The sequence below is a fragment of the Tursiops truncatus genome, chromosome 12, assembly GCF_011762595.2.
Source record: "Tursiops truncatus isolate mTurTru1 chromosome 12, mTurTru1.mat.Y, whole genome shotgun sequence".
NCBI classification, from domain to species: Eukaryota; Metazoa; Chordata; class Mammalia; order Artiodactyla; family Delphinidae; genus Tursiops; species Tursiops truncatus.
Genome location: NC_047045.1, coordinates 40,373,399 through 40,398,121, shown reverse-complemented (window position 1 = coordinate 40,398,121; position 24,723 = coordinate 40,373,399). Strand labels below are relative to the sequence as shown.

Genomic DNA, 24,723 nt, shown 5'->3' with positions numbered 1-24,723 from the left:
AGTCCCAGTTGCTGGTACCGTTGTCTTAGTATCATCTGAAGTTTGATGGCTTCAAACTGTTTGCTAATGAAGTTGATAAGGCAGTTAAGGAGGCAAGGCCCAAAAGTAAGCAGGAGGATAATAGCAATTAGTGGGCCTAGAAATGGAAGAAACCAAGTTAAACTGCAGAGGCTCTGTTTGACCATATTCTAGACAGAGCTTGGATCTGGACCTTGTGTGCTATATCTATGTAATCACTGAGCTTGCTCATATATCTTTTATGTTTACCTCAATGTGACCAGAGTTATTAACATGTGCAGCATATTAACACACACCCCCCCCCTCCCGTTTGTCAGCCAGGAGACAGTCAAGGGCTAGCCTACTATCAAGACAACGTTTGCTAGTGAGTCCAAAGAAGTTCAGAGTCCTTGTAAGGCATCCCCTCTATTTTTAGACATGTCCTCAAAGGCCCCGTGTGAGATTTTGTAAAGTGATTTCATGGTAAGTGAAACCTCCCCAGGGGGCCACCAGTACAAGAGCAAATCCCTACTCCTGCCAGAATGAGTCCTGTTGCCCTTTTATATCGGGGCTGAGTGATATTAGGTTCCGATACTAGGTTCCGAGAACTTAGGTGGCCTAGCGTCCATTGTCCCCCAAATTGGGCATTATCTAAGCAAGGATAGGCTAGACCCCATCCTGGAGAAGGGAAGGAGGAGTTGGGGTTGTTCTCGCAGGGCAATTGGTTTATTCTCGGGCCACAAACGAACAGGTACCCAGGGGGAGCACATGCCTGGTGCACTTCTGAGGAGTTGAACCACCTCCCTAAGTGGCTAGCCCAAGGGGGGGTTTCCTTGCAGTGTGGGGAGAAAGGCCCACCTGCATAGCAGGCGTCACTGGGGGATTCTTAACTAGTGGCTTTTCCCCTGGCCTCAGGAGGGCCACATACTAAACGCCAGACAATAGGCATTTTCCCTCCCCAATAAGTGCGTCTCCCATCTGGTTCTTGTGTGTATCCGTGGAATTGGTCCAGAGGGCACCAATGGGCGAGTTTTCCGTAGGCGTCGATCCCAGGGCACTTAAGTTGTGGGGTAATGGAAGAAGCATTGCTCAGAGTCCAGTGCAGCCCCAGTGTGTTTTTGCCATTTCCTCCCTTAGGTAGGGGCATTTGATAGGGGCAGCGGCAGCAAGACTGGTTAGAGCGATGGCACGTCAGAGTGCTTTGTGCCAGGCCCTTCGGGAGGGGCCTCCCATACACGATCTAGTATGGGCTTAACCTGAGCTTTCCTTTAGGGGCTGTTTGCATTCTCAAAAGTGCTATGGGGAGAAGGGAGACCCAGGGCTGCTGAATCTCTTGACATAGTTGGACTAAATTTCTTTTGAGAGTTTGATTTGTTCTTTCTGCTTTTCCTGAGGATTGTGGTCTCCAAGCGGAGTGTAAACTCCATTTTATTCCTAGGGTTCTAGAGACTCCCTTAGTAATTTGAGAAGCAAAGGCGGGCCCATTATCACTTTGAGTGGATTTAGGGAGCCCAAATCCAGGGATTATTTTCTTGGGCCTTAGAGACCTCCAAGGCAGTCTCAGTTCGGATGGGGAGTGCCTCCAACCAGCCGGAGCTGTCAGTCAAAACCAGCAAATATCCAAAGTTTCCTCATGGCTGGGGCATGACTGTAAACAATCTTCCTGTCTTGACCTGGTTATGTGCCTCTGTACTGGGTGGAGGTCACTCCCTTGACCTTGCGGGGGGGGGGGTGTGTGAGTGTTGGAGTTGTTCTGGAGGCAGATAGGGAAAGCTTCAACCACCTGTTTAAGGAGACTTCAGACACTGGGTGTAGTCATGGATTTGATGAGCCATTGATACAGGGCCTCCTGCCCGTAATGTGTGCTCTGGTGAGCTTCCTGGAGGGCGTGGAGTGCAAAAGCTGACAGAAAGAACGGCCGCCCGTGATCCTTAACCATCCATCCCAGGTATCCTGGGCCTTTAAAATAGCCCCATCTCAAAGAGTTTTTTCTTTCTTTTGGGGTGTACATGGGACTGTAGGAGTTTAGGGTCCGGGGGAGCCGGTAGGAGTGAAGTCTGTCCCCACCCTCTGCTGTTTGTTTTAGCTGCCGTGTCTGCTGTTATTGCCTTTTATTATTTCTGCTGCTCCCTTTTGATGGCCTCTACAGTAAATAACTGCCGCCTACTTTGGCGTGTTGCGTAATCTCCCCCCCCCCCCCCCCCCCCCCCCCCCCCCCCCGCCGCCCTTTTCATCCATTTATTTCCCGAGGTCAGTGTTCCTCTCTCCTTCCAGATGGCCCCATGGGCGTGTAGGATTGAATAGGCCTATTCAGAGTCACTGTAGATATTGACGACTTTCCCCTTCCCCAGTTCTAGTGCTCTGATTAGGACAGTTAATTCGGCCCTCTGCGCAGAGCAGCCAGAGAGCCAGGCTTTAGCTTCCACCGCTTCAGTGATGGAAACCATCCCATCACACATCCTGCCTCTGGTTTTCCCTCTTTCACAAAACTGCTTCCATCAGTGAACCGTTCCAATTCTGCATTCTCTCTAGGGGAGCTCTTTCAGTCAAGCCTGCTGGAGTAAACCTGTTCTGTAACTTCCTCACAATCGTCAGTTAATTTTGGACTTACCTGAGGTAGCAAGGAGGTGGGGTTAAGGATGTTCCAGGTCCTCAGAGTCACAGGGGGTTGTCTAGAAGCATGGCTTGGACTTGGAGCCTTTGACCAGGGGTAACCAATGTGCTCCCCTTTCCTTTAGGGGGGGTTGGAGGTAGTGTGGGCTCCAGATGGTCAGGGGCTGTCCGAAAATTAATGTGTTAGTCTCTCTGAGAAGCTGAGCAGTAGCAGCTACAGCCTGTAAGCTTGGGGCCCTCCTTTAGCAGTTTGGTCCAATTGTTTAAAAAAATAGCCTGCAACCTGAGTCAGAGGTCCCAGTTTTTGTGTAAGCGCCCCAAGGGCCGTTCCTTCCCTCCCACGTACGTATAAGCAGAAGGAGCGGCTCAGGACCGGTAAAGCTAATGCTGGGGCTCCCGTGAGATGGTTTTTCAATTCCAGGAATGCCTGGTCACAATCGGGGGTCCACTCAACAGGGTCAAGGTCCTTCCCTTTTAATCATACAAGGGCTTAAAAGTCGGGGATCCATACGCAGCAGAACCCAGCCATCCCCAGGGAATCTTGGCGCTGTTTTCTCATACGAGGGGGTGACATCTGGCAAATCGATTCTTTCCTTGGATAATGTCCTGTGCCCCTTTTCTATTCTGAATCCTAAGTATTCTACCCGCTGGAGGGAGATCTGGGCCTTTTCCTTTGAAACTTTACACCATCTCTCAGCCAGATGACTTAAGGCGTTAACTGTGTTATGGTGGGAAAGCTCTTTGGCGGGGCTGGGGATTAGAATGTCATCCACTGCTGAAGTATAGACCCCTGTTCTAACTCAGGGTCATCAAGATCCTCAGATAAAACCTCTCTGAAAAGGGTGGCGGAATTTTTAATCCTTGGGGCAGAACTGTCCAGCACAATTGCTTTCTCATGTTTCCAGGATCCTGCCATTCAAGTGCAAAAGTGTGTTGAGATTTCAGGGCTACAGGCACACAAAAGAAGGTGTCTTTTAAGTCTAATACTGAATACCAGATCCTCTCAGGGTTTAAGGTGGAGTGTAATGGGCACAGGTTGGGCACCATGGGATGAATTTCCTCCATAGCTTCATTTACAGCTCAGGTCCTAAACTAGCCTGTTTTCCATTTGGTTTTTTTTATCGGCAGTATCGGCGGAGTGTTGCAAGGGGACTGGTGGGGTCTAAGGAGCCCTTGTTTGAGTAGCTTTCTATTACAGGCTTAATGCCCCTAGGGCTTCTTTGCTTAAGGGGTATTGTCTTTTTATTTGGGTGATTGTAGCCAGGTCCCAGCTTGACAACAATTACTGGTGCTCTCCGGGCTCTGCCCACAGTGTGGTGTCATGGGCCCAAATGGAGGTTTTAATCTCCCCAAGGTTAATTGAGCCATTATTCTTGGCAGAGGGCAGTGGCGCTAGAGCTACAGAATGGCAGGGAGTTCTAGGTATTTCAATGGTAAGGTTTTTGTCTCTGAGATAAATTGTAGCTCCTAATTTATATAGTAAGTCTCTTCCTATTACAGGCATTGGGCATTCCGAGACACATAAGAAAGAGTAAGATAACATTTTCCCTTCCAAATCACACTCAAGGGGCTCTATAAAATTGTGCTCCTGTGGCTTCCCTCCCACTCCCATTATCTTTATCTTTGGTCATTTTGCCTTGTCAGGTATTCAAGACTGAGTAGGTGGCCCCTGTGTCAACTATAAAGTCAAACTTTTTACCCCCTAAGTCAGGGTCAGCCAGGGCTCCTCGGGGGCAATTTCCAGGGCACTCTGAGGAGATCCTGGGCCCTTCAGTCCTCCTTCTCTTTCATGTGTGCTACCAGTGAGGATGGACCAGGACATGGTGGTCCACTTAGTATCCTTCTGAGACATTTGGGGCCTTCCCCTTCCAGTAGCCCTCCTCCATGCAGTGTGCCCACTGATTGATTGGCTTGAAGCCGTTCTCTCCCTTGTGCATATGGTCTTTAAAAGCTGGGGCAACTCGTAGACATCACAGGGTCCTTTGGGGAGGGGGACGTCATCCTTGGGAGGTCCACTGACCCTGAATCACTGAGGCCAGAGGACTGACAGCTCGTTGCTCTCGTGTATCTCCCTTTGCATCAGCCTCCGGATCCTGGTTGTTGAACCCCCAAGATGCTGATTCTGCCAGCCGGGAAGTGGACGTGGTGGGCTCTATCTCCACCTTCTGTAATTTTCTCTTAATGTCTGGGCTGCTCTGGGAAATGAAATGGGACTTCAAATGGCCTGCCCTTCCCCTGACTCCAGCTTTACATTGTGTAGCTCAGAGGCACTCTCCTAGGCACTCAAGAAAGGCCGAGGGATTTTTCTTCCACCCCTGGATGACTCTCTGAACCCTGCTCCAGTGAATGGGTTTCTTTCCAGCTGAATGAATGCCCTTAAGAATCAAATCCCTGAAATGTGTGAGGTGCTGCTGACCGCTTTGCTCTTGATGGTCCCACCCAGGGTCCGTGTCAGGAATGGCCTGGACTCCGGGCTGGTATACGGCATGCCCCACATTATTTTGATTGGTCTTATCAGCTTCCTCCCTTGCATCAGTTAAAATCAGTGCCTTTTCTTCCCCAGAGTATAAGATGCTTAGGAGGGTTTGGACATCTGCTCAAGTGGGATATTCCCTGGACTAAATTAAGGACTCCCACAGGGTCTTCCTGTAAACCCTTGGATCGATCGATCCTTCCAGTTGTATAGATCTGAAGAAGATAAGGGTACATAAATGGTGGTGAGTCTGCCCTCTCCATTGGGGGCCTCCTGAAGGGGGACAGCTTGTTTATTCCAGAGGGCTGGTACTGAACGCTGCTGTGGGTGTGCATTGGACTAGTCCCTGAGGGAGGCCCACTGAGAAATGAAGGTGGGAGAGTCAGGGAGGGGGGCTCACCTGTTGGGAGGAGGAGGGGGCACCAGGTAGGGAAGTGGTGAATTTGAGGGAGTGGAGGACGTTGGGGATTCAGGAGAGGTAGGGGTAGATGTAGATGACTCAGGAGTCTTGGGTGAACTGTTGGAAGGTGAGGCAGCTATCCTTGGCAGAGGGAGGAAGTCAAGTGGATCCTCAGGCTGAGATTCCAATGATGGGAGAGTGATGTTTGAGCTATAGCCTCACCATTTTTATGGAGGCCCTTGTTTTGGCTAAGTGCCATGAAAAATTGGACATAGGGGATCTCATCCTATTTTATTAAAAAATTTTTTAAATTTTTATTGGAGTATAGTTGCTTTACAATGTTGTGTTTCTGCTGTACAGCAAAGTGGATTAGTTATACATATATCCACTCTGTTTTAGATTTCCTTCCCATTTAGGTCACCACAGAGCACTGAGTAGAGTTCCCTGTGCTATACAGTAGGTTCTCATTAGTTATCTATTTTATATAAAGTAGTGTATATATGTCAATCCCAATTTCCCAATTCATCCCACCCCCCCTTGCCCCTCTTGGTAATCATAAGTGTTTTTTACATCTGTGACTCTATTTCTGCTTTGCAAATGAGTTAATCTGTACCATTTTTCTAGATTCCACATATAAGTGATATTATACGATATTTGTCTTTCTCTCTCTGACTTACTTCACTCTGTATGAAAGTCTCTAGGTCCATCCATGTTGCTGCAAATGGCATTATTTTGTTCCTTTCTATGGCTCAGTAATATTCCATTGTATATATGTACCACATCTTCTTTATCCATTCCTCTGTCTATGGACATTTAGTTTACTTCCATGTCCTGGCTACTGTAAATAGTGCTGCAATGAACATCAGGGTGCATGCATCCTTTTGAATTATATGGTTTTCTCTGGATATATGCCCAGAAGTGGGATTGCTGGGTCATATTGTAGCTCTATTTTTAGTTTTTTAAGGAGCCTCCATACTGTTCTCCGTAGTGGCTGCACCAATCTACATTCCCACCAACAGTGTAGGAGGGTTCCCTTTTCTCCACACCCTCTCCAGTATTTATTGTTCGTAGATTTTTTGATGATTGCCATTCTGACTGGTGTGAGGTGATACCTCATTGTAGTTTTGATTTGCATTTCTCTAATGATTAGTGATGTTGAGCATCTTGTGTTTTTTTTTTTTTTAGCCATCTGTATGTCTTCTTTGGAGAAATGTCTATTTAGGCCTTCTGCCCATTTTTTGATTAGGTTGTTTTTTTGATATTGAGCTATATGTGCTATTTGTATATTTTGGAGATTAACCCCTTGTCAGTTGCTTCATTTGCAAATATTTTCTCCCATTCTGAGGGTTGTCTTTTTGTTTATGGTTTCCTTTGCTGTGCAAAAGCTTTTAAGTTCAATTAGGTCCCATTTGTTTATTTTATTTTATTTTTTTTTTTGCGGTACGTGGGCCTCTCACTGTTGTGGCCTCTCCCGTTGCGGAGCACAGGCTCCGGACGCGCAGGCTCAGCGGCCATAGGTTCACGGGCCCAGCTGCTCTGTGGCATGTGGGATCTTCCTGGACCGGGGCATGAACCCACGTCCCCTGCATTGGCAGGTGGACTCTCAACCACTGTGCCACCAGGGAAGCCCTATTTTTGTTTTTATTTTCATTACTCTAGGCAGTGGATTGAAAAAGATCTTGCTGTGATTTACGTCAGAGTGTTCTGCCTATGTTTTCCTCTAAGAGTTTGATAGTATCCAGACTTACATTTAGGTCTTTAGAACATTTTGAGTTTATTTTTGTGTATGGTGTTAGGGAGTGTTCTAATTTCATTCTTTTACATGTAGTTGTCCAGTTTTCCCAGCACCACTTATTGAAGAGGCTGTCTTTTCTCTGTTGTATATTCTTGGCTTTGTCATAGATTTGGTGGCCATGGGTGTGTAGGTTTATCTCTGGACTTTCTATCCTGTTCCACTGATCTATATTTCTATTTTTGTGCCAGCCCCATGCTGTTTTGATTACTGTAGATTTGTATTATAGTCTGAAGTCAGGGAGCCTGATTCCTCCAGCTCTGTTCTTCTTTCTCAAGATTGCTTTGGCTATCTGGGGTCTTTTGTGTTTCCATACAAATTGTAAAGTTTTTTGTTCTGATTCTGTGAAAAATGCCCTTGGTAATTGTTAGGGATTGCATTGAATCTGTAGATTGCTTTAGGTAGTATAGTCATTTTCACAATATTGATTCTTCCAATCCAAGAACATGGTATATCTCTCCATCTGTTTGTGTCATCTTTGATTTCTCTATCAGTATCTTATTTTCTGAGTACAGGTTTTTTTCCTCCTTATGTAGGTTTATTCCTAGGTATTTTATTATTTTTGATGTGATGGTAAATGGGATTGTTTCCTTAATCTGATCTTTCGTTGTTAGTGTATAGGAATGCAAGAGGTTTCTGTGTATTAACTTTGTATACTGCAACTTTACCAAATTCATTGATGAGATCTAGTAGTTTTCCAGTAGCATCTTTAGGATTTTCTATGTATAGTGTCATGTCCTCTGCAAGCAGTGACAGTTTTCTTTTCCAACTTGGATTTCTTTTATTTCTTCTCTGATAGCTGTAGCTAGGACTTCCAACACTATGTTGAATAAAAGTGGTAAGAGTGGACATCCTTCTCTTGTTCCTGATCTAAGATGAAATGCTTTCAGCTTTTCACCACTGAGTATGATGTTAGCTGTAGTTTTGTCATACATGGCCTTTATTATGTTGAGGTAGGTTCCCTCCAAGCCCACTTTCTGGAGACTTTTTATCATAAGTAGGTGTTGATCATCCCATTTTTCTTTAAACACTGGCAATAGAGGTCCATTTTAGAGTTCAGAGAGCCTTTGGTTGGCCAACTTTCTCTATCCTCCAATTTACGTCGGGGCCATATGGTGCTGCAAAAGAAAATAAGCTGTCTCTTTGTTAGTGGGTGGTACTAGAATAATTTCCAGTTACAGAGAATGCACCCTAGTGGCTCTTTTGCCAGGATAGAGGCTTGGTTACCCATATTGGGGAGTTGTTATCTTTAGTCTGTTTCCAACTTCTCAGTGGTCTCTTCCTAGGGTTGGTGGCAATGCGGATCCCACAAGATCTGGCCCACACCAAGCTGTCTAGGCGCTCTAACTGAAATCTGAACCAAATCTTTGCAGGGGCTGAAAGGGGTGATGCTGTCTAAGAGGACCTTAGTTATAAAGTCCCCTCTTAAGTCAGCAACTAGATGTTCCCAGACCCACCATGGGGCTGGAGGAGATACCTGATGTGGGTGAGTGCTTTCAGTGAGCAGCCCGCCGAGATAGGGTGAAGGGCGAGTGGGAAATAAGGGTTCTCTAATCAGATAAATTGCCCAGAGAGCCTCTCCAGCAGTCAAGGAGGCTTGTTCAGAAAAGGCTTGTCCCTGCTCAGTTACGGGTAATCAGGTAGGGAGACTGAACGCACATCTGGCATGTGTCCAGTTCTCTACACTCTCAGCTACGAGGATCCACGGACTTTCGACAGTGTGGGGGTCCTCATCTTCCTTCCCCAGCCAGGCAAAGTGATGTTCCTGAAATCTAGCAAAAACAAGGATTTTTAAAGGATCTGTCTCAGAGGAGAGCTCCCTAGGCATCTGTGATGAAGGGTAGTGTGGAGAGACCTATCTGACAGAGACATATACCCTGCCTTCGGATGGCAAGTTAGGGCAAGATGAACCAACACAGAAGACATGCTCTTGCATTTTTTACTATACCCTAGAGGTGGGAACACCTCAGGGGTGGGGCTGTGAGTGCTTTACGGTGTGCCTGCTTACGCGGACATTTGCTTCTGGCCAGCAGACTGCCTAATGATCATCTACCCTGGTCCGTGACCAATTTTACTTTCACGGGAGTCTTTTTGGTGGTGAGTCTCCTAGTGGCCTTTAAGTGCCCAGCCTGTGCCCACAGATGCAGCAAGTATTGCCAGGAGCATTAGGACAAACAAAACCCCATAGAACAGAGATTGAAGATTCACTTGCATCAAAAACAGAGACTAGGGCTTAGGTCACACACACAAAACAGAGAGATATTCTTACTGTATGATGCCCTCTGGAGGGCTTCATGTCCAGTGCAATCCCCTTTCAGGGAACTGGTACAACCAGATGACCAATTGTATGTCACCTCGCCCCTCACCAGAGGACTGGCTCAATTTAGACAACCAACCACCCAGTCCAGTTCTCTAGACAGAGGTCTGGCTCCAACTAGATGGCCAAGATGCTTTCCCTTAGCCAGCTAATCCCTACAACCAATCTTGGCTTTATCAGCCGAAGTGTGGTCGGGGCCCCCTGTGTCGGGTGTCCCTTGGACACTACCTCAGTCGGTAGCAAGCACCCTTGCTATAGATGTGCTAGGGGAGGGGATGTCTACCTGGGGAGCACTCCACTTGATCCTTGGCGGCTTTTCGATCTCAGGCTAAATTTAGGAGCCCTCACTGGCCCAGAGGTCACGAATTGGGGCCAACTGCCCAGTTGTTTAGCCAGCTTTGTTGGCCCTGAGTCAGCGAGTAAGCCCTGAGTTACCTGATGGAATGGGCCCCACGTTGGGCACCAACAGTTGTTACCAAATTAAGTTGTATGGACCCTGCTTGAGCTCTAGCCCGGCTGAGGCTGTCTTGGCAAGGGAGGGTTCTTTTTCTGTTCGGGTTCGAATAGGCGAATAACAAATCTGAAGCTGAGATCCACACATTATAAGCTTTATTCAGTGGCCAAAGAAGGGAGAAGCAGAACTTAGTTCACAGATCAACTTCTCACCCGCCTGGCGAAAATCATTTAATTTTAAAGAGTAAATACAAAGGGAGGAGGAGTGAGGCTGATGAAGGGGAGGCACCTGCATTAGTCTTCCAGGGAGGGGGCGTGGCTCTTTCTGAAGGAGTGGGGTACCACCTCCTTTTTATCCTTCTTTTGGTCCTTCATGTCCAATCATGGCCTCTGGTAGATGTCATTTAATACGCTCATGTAGTAAAATCAACGTATAATGAGACTCAGCGTCTGTCGGAGGTCAGATTCATTGCTATTTTGGTCCCAGCTGGTTCCATCTGGGTTTTTTTGTTTGTAGCTTCCTTATCTCTGGACCCTTTAACTTAAAGATTTATGTTAACTTCTGCTGAAGGTGAGGAGGGGGATGGCAGGTTTTGAGTAAGGACAGTTTTGCTAAAGCAGGGGTTGGAGGGTTGTGAACAAGGACATTCCTGCTAAAGGTGGGGAGGGGGGTTGATGGGTTTTGAGCAAAGCCCTGGAGCAGCTCTGGCAACAACTACAGTGGGGAAAAAGGTTAGACAATAAGATGGTGGCAGCAAGCTGTGGGTTAGCTATTGCTTTTTATATTAAGAAAAGCTACAGAGGCTGAGCTAACAGCTGAGGTGAAGGTTAACTTGAATGCTGATTCATGTTCCTCTGAAAATGAGGCATGTGAACGTGAGTGAATGATACGTATTGTCTATTACTGTCATTTGTTTAAACTGAATTGGCTATTTGGGGAAAAAAATCCCTGAAGATGTCCAAGATGGGACTCTTTTGACATTCTAAAACTGGTTTTTTCATATGCCCTTAGAGTAAGTTAGCTTTCTAGAAGGAATTGATATTTCTTGTGCCTTTGAGATGTAAATGATCTATCTGGGCTCTCAGGAACTTTAATCATCTGATCCCTGAGAGTGAAGAGAAAAAAAGAGACCATTTTAAATGCTAGAAGGAAAACTGTGAGATCTGTCTATATAGATATACATATGTCCATGTATTCCTTATAAATATGATGTGTCTCTGCCTCCAAATGACATTACCAAGACTGGTGTGTGGATGAGCTCTATTTATTTGGCTTAAAAGAAAATAAGCACTTATATAAATTCTCAGAGATATAAAGGAAACTAGCCATAATGAATTTCAGGTGCATATGATCTGGGAAATATTCAGTACTGAATGGATACCTGGTATTAAAACTAGTTTAAGCTTGTTGGTTTCATTAATATAGGCTTATCTTTAGAGTTATGAATGTTAAGTATAATATTGTTGTACCTAGGTTTACTAGAGGTCAAGTAAGACCTTATATCTGTTGCGAATCTGTCAGCAAGTAAAATAACTTGATATGATGACATTTAAAGCAAATGTAAATGAGGTAAGAGCCTCTAGGTAAACTCTATAGGAATAATCATGTTTTTGGAATGTCTGTCTAAAATAGTCTGTCCAGATTTGGGTATCTTAAAACTAAACTAAGTTAAATGAAGAGAATTCATTGACTATCTGGGTCACTTCAAATAGGATAAAGTACTGGAACATTAACTGCTGGGTGTGTCTAAGTTACCTACTTTTGCCTTCTTAGAATAGGAAGACTAAGGCGTAAGTCTTGCAATCAGGAAATGTGGGGATGACAAAACAGTCTACAATTACCTGCTTCTTGGTTTTTGCCAGAGATTAAGGCTTTTCAGGGTTAAGATTACAATCAGTTATAATTCTAGTTACTGTAATAAAGTTTCTTTATCAATTACATTGTAATCGGGTGTTTAACCATGCCTTTTTAAGTCTTTTGTCGTTTATAGACAGTTATTGTTGTACTCTGATGTTTTTGCAAAAAGTGCTTCATCTTCAAGAAAGTTCATAAGAACTTTTTGACAAGTAGAGGTCTCTGATAAATTTCAGCTCATACTGCTGAACTGGCTAAAAAATGAGAGAATCCTAATGGAAAACCTGATGGCTTCATAAAAAGTTAATGGAAGGATTGGTTACTGAGTGAACTGGTGAATATCGTTAAAATTTTTATGGGTTTTGTCTGGAATATTACTGGATTGATCTCTGTTTTCTAGATATAGGGAAACCCTTCCCCTCAAGTTAGTTATGACTTACGGCAATTTGGTAAACTACACCTGTGGGTAGAATTGAAACGTATTTCTTTTCTCTCTGCCTGATCCCTCCAGAAACTGGAGACTCATAGTTCTGAGCAGCCCAATCAGGTGAATGGGAAAGACTGTCTCCTGGCATGTGCAGGAATCTTGATATTTTGGGGACCTCTAGAAAAGAGAAATCCACTGAGGTGTGGAGTCTGATGGCAGGCCTTTGGCACGGCTTTCCTGGCTCTGAGAAGCCTTTTGGGAATTCAGTCTGAGACTCCTTCTGAGGAGTTCCACCACAGCCAGTTTGGAGGAGCCTATGTGGTCAACTGACCAGACTTATTTTGCAAGCAAATGAGTCTTGATTTGATTGTGTCTGGTGGAAATAAGGGTAGTTTTAGAGAGAAAAATATTATGTTTCAGTGGATGTTAAATTCTAGTTCTGCTAATTGAGCTCTAGATTTATGAAAGTTATTGCATTAGCCACACTTTTGTCCTGATGTTCAGGAGGAAAAGAAAATTATCTAGTTATTAGAGTGTAACTACTCATGATGTGTAACACTGCTTGCTGTAAGTCTGCTTGTGTAACAATTCAATAATTGGTAAAATGTATAGCCTCGAATTCTGCATCAACTACCTCTGAGCTTGTTCATATCTCATCAGTTTTTCCCCAACGTGTATAACTAGGCAAATATAAAGGAGGTCTAACACAAAGGGACATGATCTGGACCTAGGGCAGGCAGGCAGCATTCACCCTGGCTTTGTGGGATAGGTACTTTGGGCTATCGAAAGTTCTGCAATCAAAAGGGGAAATTATGGAAAAATCTTCACATGTGGAGGTATGGGAAATCATTCAGGTTTACACATGGTTTAACTTAAACTTTACTGAACACGGTGGCCTGTTTTGTGGCCTACTGAACATGTGTTGCACATCTACTTTGGCCACTAAGGAGGGGAATGCATTTGAAAGTCAAAATGGAGTAGCTGTGGTTGTTACAACAAGGGTAAAACTAGGTGGTTATTGTGAACATGATTTTAGACTCATTCCTGTATTACTGAAAACGTGAGTTTTCTGAACTGTATTGCAGACCAGGACAGAAACCACAGGCGCTCAGAATGCAGTTACTGTTTGTATATTGCTTAATTGTCATGATCTCCCCTGTGTTAGATGGCTTACATTTCATCCTGAGCAGAGGAAGTCTACTCAAGGGCTGAGCATCAACAGTGGCCTCACTGTGAAATGAGTCTAATTGCTGGGTCTACAGTGAGATACTGTTGTCGTCTTCCTCTTCCTCTTCCATGAAAAATTGACCCAGCTAATGCAACCGTGTGGGGATGACTGACAATGGCGGGGGGGGGGGGAAGACTGACCATCTTCCTGTCCTGCACGCCAATATGTCAGAAAGACCCCTGTCAGTAAATGTTACCATACCACGAATCAGACGTTTTAGCAGGGTGACTGCCTGTGAGCCTCCCTGGACTGTGCAGTGTGGAGTGGAATAGGCTGGCTTCTGGACACATAAGTCCGACTAGTGGGATTAATTATTTTTTGTTTGGAAAGACCTAATGGGTCCACCCCTAGTGGCACTGAACATAACATGGGGTGGCACACTTGTAACTGTGCTGACTCCTGGCTAGGCCACAGGAATGTTTTAGAGCTGGGCCTTCCCCTCCCCATGAGGGTGCGTCTGGGTCTGTGAAAACCAGGGGTGGCCTTAGCTTTCTGGTAACTGGATAGGGCGCAGCTACAATGACTCCCTCTCCATTGACCTGGTAAGTGCTTGGCTCCAAAACTGCCCACGTCCTGGCGAATGACTGTTCTTAGCATACTAGGTACTATCTTGCTTTCGATTCTCTTTGGCGGCAGCTGCCTGTACTGTATCGTGGTATCTGGTTGCAGGGCCCCCACCCACCGGCCACCGCCCCCACCCCTGCCACATACCTGACCCCAGGAATGTCGCAGAAGAGGGCTGGACCAAGATTGTTAGCGTTGTGCAGGGTATGCAGAGGGGGAGCGTACGAGCAGGCCGCCCAAGGTGGCTGATCTCCTGCTCTCTGTACGTCCCCCGCTCCACCAGCGCCTGTCTCGCCTACCCCCTACTCACATGACCGCCCGTCCTACATACTTGCCCCCCGAACCTCGCAGCCGGCGACTGTTCTAGTCTTTAGATTAGGACAGCTCCACCTGATAGCTTATCAAAGGGGTGGTGAGGGGCCTGCCCCTCTGCTCGTTTCTCTGGTAACCGATGAGCCACGTGACATCAATTCCCCCTATAACTGGTAACAGCCCCCCTCCCTGGGAGCAAAGACTGCCACCACGTCCTGCCTGCCATCAGGCCCACGTGGTGGGGTGTCACTCTGGGACCTTGCTTCATATGTGTAAGCTCCCCCTATCCGTGAAATCATTGGCGTCTCTGTCGCTGACTCCAGGCTCTTTCTTCAGTCTTGAAGCTGGACCTATACAGGCCTTGCAGGCCTGCGGGGTGCAGCCCAACAATATCCAGACTGTGCCAACCAAAACTCCTCTTGCCAATTGTTTCATCATCCTTTAATCCTGACTTTACGATGGCATCGATCAAAACCATCTGTGAATTTTATCTGCAACACAGAACACTGCATAGAATCCCAGACTCTCGGGGTTGGTGATACCTTAAAGGTCACTTAATTGGTGATACCTTAAAGGTCACGCAAGCAGACTTAAAGCAAGCAGTGTTACACATCATGAGGAGTTATACTCTGTAATAACTAGATAATTTATTCCTCCTGAACATCAGGACAAAAGGCTGATCAATTTTCATCCTCCCTTTAGATGGCTTGGTTTTCTTTATTTATGAGAAGGGAAAACTGAGAACTTGTTTTATTAAAAAAAAAAGCATAGACATAATGTCAAATCATTTGTGTAAAACTGTCAGAAAATGCAGAAAGTTGTCCACATTATATTTGGCTGTGGAGAGCAAACCATACGTATGCATGGCATGTCAACCCTGACTAGACATCAAATATCAAATTATGTAATGCAACTGCTCACCATAAAAGCTATGCAGAGTAATAAATTTTTTTTTTTTTTTTTTGTGGTACACGGGCCTCTCACTGTTGTGGCCTCTCCCGTTGGCGGAGCATAGGCTCTGGACGCGCAGGCTCAGCGGCCATGGCTCACGGGCCCAGCCGCTCTGCAGCACGTGGGATCTTCCCAGACCGGGGCACGAACCCGTGTCCCCTGCATCAGCAGGTGGACTCTCAACCACTGCGTCACCAGGGAAGCCCAGTAATACATTTTTAATGTTTTATTTTGATATAATTTTATATTCACAGAAGTTCAAAGAACTTCTGTTCACTGTTTTCCAGATTTACCATTTATTAATATTTTGCTGCATTTGCTTTATCATGCTGCATTTTCTTTTTCCCTGAACCACTGGAGAGCATTTTGTTGACATCTTGTCTCTTTATCTATAAATATTTCAGTGTTTATTTCCTAAGAACGAGGGCTTTCAAAAGAACACATTTTTAAAATCAAGACACAAAGTTAACATAACCATCAGAATAAATTTTTTAAAATGTTAACTACAAAGAAAAATACTCTGCCTTCGTTTCACACAGGAGGAAAATTTTGGCCTGTTTTGCTTACTATGATATTCCCAGACTCTACCACAGGGCCTGGCACACAGCCGGTCCTCAGTAAATACCTGTTAACATCTTAGTGTGACGGTGTGATACTAGATTAACCACATTTCTAGGCAAAGTATCTCTAAAATAAAGCAAAGGCAACGATAGCAAAATATTCAGTCATTTCTTTACTACCAATGATTTGTAATTCCCCAGTTACAAAAAGAGTAAAAGCCTTCTGATGTAAAGGACTGACGGGAAATTACCTTTTTAAGATGAGACAAACAAGTTAGAGCATAAGTAAATGGGACTTTGTTGGTCCCCCTCTGGGCCACTCTGGGGACCTGCTGTCTCTTCACAGGTAGCGGTTTCTGATGTATTCTCGGTACATGGAGGTGTCTTCTTTGCCCAGGGGCTGCATGATACCTTGACTGGCCTGGATGTGGGCTTGGAAGATCTCTGTAGACTTTCTGTCTACTTGAGGAGGCTGAACTTCATAGATGTTGTCTTGGGAGAAAGCTGAGATAGGTGTTCTATAGAAGAGAAGCGAGGACAGAGCTACATTAAAGAAAATAAAGGACCATAGGGACCTTGACCTCAAAAGCTCTTGAGAGCCACTGACCTTGAACGAGTGAACTTAGTAGTAACAAGTGGTGCTAGTGACCTCCCTGTTCCCTGTCGGTTGGCTTCCTCCTCTGCCTGAAAGAGCAGGACCAGCACTTGCCCAGGGAGCCTTCCCTGGCATGCAGGCTGGAGGGGCACCCCTCCTCTGTTCCCGCAGCCCTGGGCACACCCATGTCTGTGTGCCCATCTGCCTCCCTCACATGACTTAAGTAACCTGAGGTAGGGGCTGTACAGACTTCTCGCTCTCTTTCCTTGGTACCTGGTATGTACTCAATAGTTTTCTTAAGTAGGACTTATTAGTAGGAATCGGTGAAGTAGGGGATACTAATAATTCCTACCTCATAGGTTGATGGCAGGAGTAAATGAGTTTATATCTGCAAAGTGTTCCTTTAGCATAGTGCCTGGCACACTACTAGTGCTCAATAAAAGTGTACTATTGTTAATAATTACCAGTGCACAATTCCTTAGCTGCAATTCTGAAATCCTAAAAGCTGTAATAACCAAACGTTACTTTGCCAGCAAAACCCGACTCAATTGAAACTCATCTGGTGGTACAACGTACGATACTCGGCCCACTTCATGTGAATATTAATGCGTTTATTTATCAGCCTCAGATCACACTGGGGATGTTCTTATAAGGTATATGCTAACACCCCCAAAATTCTGAATTCTGAAACACATCTGGCTTCAGATTTTTTGGATGAGAGTGTAAATCTGTAATAGGCAGCTTCCTTCCTTTCTGGGATGATTTGAAAAGCACCCAAGAACCTCTCTATTCAAAAATATCCCTCCATTCCCACCCCACCTAGACTGCCATAGTGCTTGAAATTTCCATCCACCCTTGGGGAAGGCGCTGTCTCCAAAAAAGGCCTTGTTAAAATGCAGCTGGGTGCCTGACACACGCGTAACTCATCGCAGCGTGAGCACCTGCTAGTTGTTACCTCCTTGGCTGGGGGCAGGCCCTGTAGGGATGAATCAACCACCAAGTCAGGTGTGCTGCAGAGTGAGAGTGTGTGGGAAGGTCAAGAAGAGGCAGGCCATGGGTAGGCGAGGATGGTACTCTACACCCTGTGAGGGACTGGGGGTACAATGACAGTACACTCCCCCACTTAGCCCAGGGCTGGCCCTGCGGAGGAGTGGGGGGGTTGGTTCTCCACATCAGGGCACCAAGACCACAAAGAGAAAAGATCTGGAGAATCTATTCTGCTGGGCTGGGACCTCAGTCTTGCTCATATACATCTTATCAGAGGACCAGAAAGGCATCCTGGACGCCTGGCTGTTTGGTGAGCTGGGACCCCTGGAGCTGGGGGGTATTCCCTGCAGTTAGAAGCAGAACTGAACCTCAGACCCAGCTAGGACTGTACTTGCAACGTCAACATTTTGTGGGACACTAGGAAGGTGCAGTGAGCGACACACAAAGGGAGACAAGAGTTGTCCAGTAAAACCCTCCACCCTCATAGGATGCGTTACAATTACACTTAGGTCTTTCTTACTCTCCTAGAAAACAGTCAAGGTAGCTCCCTGTACTTTGCCTTTAGAAAACGAACACATCCTGCCTTGGCTGGAGACTCTGCTTAAAATCGCTGTGAGATAAAATACAACTAAAGGTGGAATATTCTTTCTGGAAGTCAACCTCAATTGTTTTGACCTTGGGGTAATATATTTAAACTCAAATTTGGTAAATGGCTTATGAAATACTCATTTTTCCAAAGCACTCTAATAATTGCACATGATCTTAGACTACACCCTTATTTAAATAAATAAAAACCAAAGGATAGTAATTTACTCAAAGTTTAAAAAAAGAAGACCCAGGTGAAAGAATCCTGAGCTGAGTCAACTTGAATTCCAGCTTGGCAGCAGTGCTTGTCTTCAAAATACAAAAGTAACGTTATAATTACAAATGGTTGGGATGATTAATATATGAACTCTTCTTCTCAATTTTCCCTCACAAAATCATAGCAACTCTTCAGTCATGTACATAATTCAAAGCAAGATGCTAGAATTCTTCAACGGTTAATATTCAGGGTCAAACCATTTTAACCTGAACACTTAAAAAGGAGGCTTCATTAGCGGTTTTAGAGATTGTCCTCAAAGTGCCGGGCACAGCAACTCCTGGACCATACCATCCACACCTGTCTAGTGTCTACACCCTCCATTTCACAGATGAGACATTTAAAGTCAATTTAAAAACGGGACTAATGGTTTCTGTGCTTTGAAGCTAGACCTCTGCCTGCAACCCGGTGTGCATTAACCAAGAGCTTTCCAGCAGGCATCACACCAGAGAGATACCATCTGGGAACTAAACCTTAATGCAGCTGAGAAAAGGAGAATCCAAGTCATCAAGTCATTGTTTTGTCCTTTAGCAGCTCAGCTGAATACATGGGTGGGCAGGCTCTAGGGGGAACAGCAGCAGGGCGGGGACAACCATGAACAGGGCCACAGACCAGCCACTTCCACCCACTGCCTGGGGTTTCTTATCAGTAAATCAATCAGGAGTCCTCACCCTACTTCTCAGTAAACTGCTTCAATGCCCCGTGGAGTAATGAAAAACCATTACAAACACTCTAAATGTGAAATGTCAACATCGGCCTTAAATGGTATCAGACTGAGTGGCAGGTGGGTTTAGGGCTTCAACACCACCTCACTGTGGTGTTGATTTTGCTACTCGCTAAAGTTTGAGAATCTTTGGTCTAAGGAGACCAAACTGTAATCTAAAATGCTAAATAAAATCTTATTTGTGGTCAGTCAACAGCATTGAACATTTTTAAGTAGAAACTTTCTTCTGAAATGATATACTACCACTAATCCTACATTGAGCAGGCATCATTTAACACTTAACTGTAAAGACATGAGTAGCAATATTACATTTCCTAATGTCCTCACACTTGATTTCCCCGTTGGCTTATGCAAGGCAAGGAAGAAATACAAAAACATCCAAGACCCTCACAAGGGGCTGCTGGTGGGCACCTTGTCTCTGAGGGGCACTGGAAAGAGATGGAGGTAACCCCAATAACACTTCCAACACTACATGTAATAGTCTTTTTATTAGCTTAGATGGCATTTGTTTCTGGGTGAAAAGACCAGTGTTTAAACACTAAATGATGTGGAAATTGTAAGGCTACTTTCTTTTATTCATTCCAGTAGAGAGAGATGGCTTATTATTGCACTTTCATGGTGGAAGAAACGTCCGACATTTTTCTCCTGTCCATAAACAGAATTTTTGTTTTCAGCTTCTCCCCATAGTCCTCAAAGGGATAAGACTTACTGCCCTTAATTCAAATGCTAGTAGTCTTTTTGGAGATGAATTATTATAATTACAAATTTGCAGGTTCATTTTATCTGCAAAACCTAGTCCCATCTTCAAGGAAGCCTCTGTATTTCCTCTCAAGGAATGTTGCGGTCATCTTTAGTTCATTTATGGGCTCACTGTACTCAACACCAAGGATTGATGACACTTAGCCTTAACTGCAGTTCCCATTCACAGAAGAGAAACACTTCAGGCAGAAATTCATTAGACACACTACATGTTTTTAAAGAAGATCCTTATTGATGCCTTTTTATGCTCGCTCTTAAATGTGTTATTACTTGTTTGGTTATAATAAGACCATGTCCTATAGTAATGGTATCTTACACTTGGATGCATAACGAAAGTTTGAGTCCCTTTAAAAGTTCAATTCCCATTGAGGGTATTTCTGACTTATACGTATTGAGTACCCAATAAGCATATGTTGGTTTGACAAGAAAATATTTAATTGGTCAGACTGAAATGTCTTCTGGATTTAGTAATGATATGATGATTTGTGGTTGGTGATAGAAGAACTAGATAATACTTGTATAATTTCAATAATTTTATACATGTGATACTTTTCCAATATGTTAAAATCTTATACTTTTTCTATGATGAGCATTTTGGCACACACCAAACCCATTTGGCTTTTCCAGAAAATTTAGTAATGGTTCTTTTTTTTTTTTTTTTTTGCAGTACGCGGGCCTCTCACTGTTGGGGCCTCTCCCGTTGCGGAGCACAGGCTCCGGACACGCAGGCTTAGCGGCCATGGCTCACGGGCCCAGCCGCTCCGCGGCATGTGGGATCTTCCTGGACCGGGGCATGAACCCGTGTCCCTTGCATCGGCAGGTGGACTCTCAACTACTGTGCCACCAGGGAAGCCCTAGTAATGGTTCTAATCACAGGATATATTTCCCTTCCTGGTGATCCCTTCTGTTGCTACCACAAACTCCAAGTTTTCCCAAGTTGCTGTTTTCACATCACCAAATGGTTCTGTTGGTTCATGACCGTGTGACAGAATCAAAAGAATATTACAGGGCTTCCCTGGTGGCGCAGTGGTTGAGAGTCCACCTGCTGATGCAGGGGACATGGGTTCCTGCCCCGGTCCGGGAAGATCCCACATGCCGCGGAGCGGCTGGGCCCCGTGAGCCATGGCCGCTGAGCCTGCGTGTCCGGAGCCTGTGCTCCGCAACGGAAGAGGCCACAACAGTGAGAGGCCTGCGTACTGCAAAATAAAAAAAAATATTACAGGTAAAGAGGCCCTTATGGAAGACCCTGACCAGTAGCCTAATTTGCAGATAATGGTCAGCATTAGGTCATTCTTCTCATTACTTTCCTCTACCTTCTGCGAGAAAACAATCATTAGGGCAGGATCAAAGTTGATCAGATGCTCCAGTCTCAGTGGGGTAAAACCTCAGCTAAACGTCTTAATAGCACAAGTCCTTTATTATTCTATTTGTCTTTCTGCTGGCTTTGTAATTTCTATTAAGCAACAAGGGTTATCATTTCCTAACTGGCAGAGGAGCCTATGGCACACATTGCCATGCAATCATTTAAAAAAAATTATTTTTATGGCTGCGTCTGGTCTTAGTTGTGGCACGTGGGATCTTTTGTTGTGGCGTGCATGCTCCTCGTTGCTGTGTGCAGGCTTCTCTCTTGTTGTGGCATACGGGTTTTCTCTCTCTAGTTGCGGCACACAGGCTCCAGAGCATGTGGGCTCCGTAGTTTGCAGCGCACAGGCTCAGTAGTTGTGGCATGCGGGATTAGTTGCCCTGTGGCATGTGGGATCTTAGTTCCCCAGCCAGGGATCGAACCCGTGTCCCCTGCATTGGAAGGTGGATTCTTTACCACTGGACCACCACGGAAGTCCCTGCAATGATTTTCTCTCTTTCTAGCTTTTAATATTGCTTAGAGCCTTTAGCCCTCAGTTTGTGGGTGCCATTCTAACATCTTTTTGTGACCATCCATCGCTTCTCGTTACTTCCCTTATTAGGTTGCTTGTGTCTTTCCAACAAAGTACTCATACACTGAAGTCTAGTCATGAATCTATTCTACTAAGATGATACGGTGAGAATGTGTTTGCTTCTTCATGTTAAAAAATCAAGATAATGCTGCATATTCCTCCCATTCAGTGTACAAGTATAGACACCTAAGTCCAAAATGTAGCTCTCAAATCATGCTTGTCCAATATGGTAGCCATTAGCCACATGTGCCTATTTAAATTAATTAAGATTAACTAAAATTTAAAATTAGCTCCTCAGTAGCACTAGCCACATTTCAAGTTCCTGATAACCACATGTGGCTAGTGGCTACTGCATTGAACAGTGCGGTACAGAACATTTCCTTCATCACAGAAAGTGCCACTGGACAGACTGTTCTAGAACCTCTTTCCTGCTATTTTTTTCTCAGAAATTCTGAGTATCTCTTTCTAAACTCATTGCCTTAATGTAATATGTCCCTGCATAGCACTTATCACTATCTGATCTTTTATTTATCTGTTTATATACTTTCCACGATGTGAATTCTATCTTGCTTATCTCTTTATCCCCAATGCCTGGAAGAATCTATGGCATATAGTAAGTGTTCAATAATTACTCCCTGAATGAATGAATGGTGTCTGTTTAAGGAAGATGATTTTACCTTGGCTTTCTAAATTCAGAACCTGAAAGCAGTGTGATTTGGATTGCTCTAGAATCTAGAGTCTAGATGACAGGGAGGTAGGATTTCCAGCGGAAGTCTGGCCTCAGATAATCATAAGGTGGACGGGGCACTGAGGGGAAGCCGAGGTGCTTTCTAGCAGGGCCAAACTATCCAAGTAGCTCAAAAAACAAGGCTGAGGCAGGACGGGTACGTTCTAATCCCCCTTTAGAGGTGAGAAAACAATGACTCAGATGAACAAACTCATTAAATGGCCTGAAATCAAGAGGAATGTGTCAATCTTCAAACCACCTCTAATAAAACGAAACAAAAGGCAAAACAGTCCCTATATCCTGGGATTCTAGAAAGCAGGCTCTGCCTATGTAATTTGCTTTCATACACCCTGTCAAGCCAGTTTCAGTGTTGGAGATATGGGCAAGCACATTTGCTGCCTTCCACACATACGCACTGCCCCGACCCCACAACCAAGGGCACTTGCATGTGTCTTTGGGTAGACATACATGACATCACAGTAAAGGCAACAGGCTTGAGGGGCAAACACTTATCCATGTATTAGGACATGAAGCCATGCTATTAGCTGCTGATGACATTCTAAACATCATCAAGGTAAAAAAAAATTTACTTTTTATTCCTGCTAAGACAGCAAGTCTATATAATACACACAAAATGCTACGAACCTAATGCATGATTTCCCCAAAGTCCAACTAAATTTTCAGTCTTGTTATGCCATTGAGAGCTAATGAGCGAGATACAGAATAGTGTATAAATCTGATTCCTTCAAATCCAAACAAATTCCAAATCCTTTGAACAGCTGCTATTACAATAGGATGACTGAACCGTCCTCCAGTAGATACCGCAAGAGAGGTTAGAAATTTCACAAGCAGGTTAAAATGCATTAAAGCAAATATGACAATAATGCCAGTCCCTAAACAACCCACCATTAGAAGGAGCAAAAGGGGTGATGAGAAGGAACTCAAGAATATAATCGGTGATGATGGAACATAAAATGTACAGTCTTGTAGACCAGGGGTGCAGGCAGCCCTGTCTGTATATAAGGCCCTTCAAAGGCTCAGCAGTAAGGAATCTCAACTGCTTACTGTAGACTAGGTCTTTATAGATTTTGATAGGAGAGGAGTATGTCATTTGGTTATGGAGTGTGAGGACAGCAAAACTCTTATTGTGTGTGTTTCTCAAACACTTATCTGCCTTCAACGTGTCAGGGAGCCATGTCAGTGACAGGCCAGCCAGAAAGGCACTGCAGTCTCACAAAAGTTAGGATTTAATGCCTAAGCCTAAGCCACGCTAACAAGAGAGAAAAGTTATTTATAGATCAAAGTACACAATGACCTTAAGATATCAAAGAAATCCATGCCTGTGAATGTCTAAGGCTGCTAAACTCTTTTTTTTTTCTTTTTAAGCTTTACTGAGGTACGATTGACAAAAAACTATCTTGTGAAGACTTATTTTTCATCAGATCAACTAGATGAAAAAAGTGTCTATGTATGTATATACACATACACATGTATGTTATGTACAGATATATTTATATGTAACAGTTATGCTTATATATACTAATATATACATATATTTTCTTTAAACATAACGCTGAGGGAAGGGCTGTGTGTGTGTGTGTGTGTGTGTATATATATATATATCTCTCAACACTCCCCACAGTGATATACTTCAAATGAGTCCATGTGACCTCATTTTTACAATGTCCATTCCACTGTGCAGACACTGAAACAAAAGTACAATTGCTTTATAACATGTGACTTTCTATTTTACACTGTTATACATAAGAGCCTTAGAGACTATTACGAGCTTGTGAGAGTAAAGGTTTTGGTTAAAATGTCATAACATCACTGCCATACATATACATTGAAGAAAAAAAATTAACAATGCTTACCTAATATTTATCATGGAAAACTACTGTGCTTCAAGTCTATCAATGCTTTTCACCTTTTTATTATAAAATAAGACAGATAACAGAAAACCACACAAAACAAACACACACAATTATTAGAAGGTAAACACAAGCTGGGTCAAGAAACCGAAATTTTGGCAGCCAACCCAGAAGCCCCTTCTATGTGCTCCATCCCCATCACAACCCCTCCCTCCCCTCATAAGTAGCCATCAACCTGACTTCTACAGTAAGCACTTCTTTGCACTTTAAAAAAAAAAAAAGATTTTTTTTCATTCAAATGTGCATCCCGAGACTATAGTTTAAA

At 44.3% G+C, this 24,723-nt stretch overlaps 1 protein-coding gene across 3 annotated transcripts in view; it reads right to left on the bottom strand.

The window, feature by feature from the left end:
* Window positions 1-15,166: 15,166 nt before the first annotated feature.
* The window catches only part of FIG4 (FIG4 phosphoinositide 5-phosphatase), a 130,595-nt gene continuing 121,038 nt past the window's right edge, over window positions 15,167-24,723 (bottom strand). The window contains exon 23 of one of the 3 annotated variants that reach the window (XM_019929567.3): window positions 15,167-16,460. In XM_019929567.3, coding sequence (XP_019785126.1) covers window positions 16,283-16,460 — 178 coding nt within the window. In that variant the 3' untranslated portion in view covers window positions 15,167-16,282. Of the gene's footprint in view, window positions 16,486-24,723 lie in introns of all 3 variants that reach the window. The other 2 variants (XM_019929568.3, XM_073789497.1) reach the window with 2 other exon arrangements.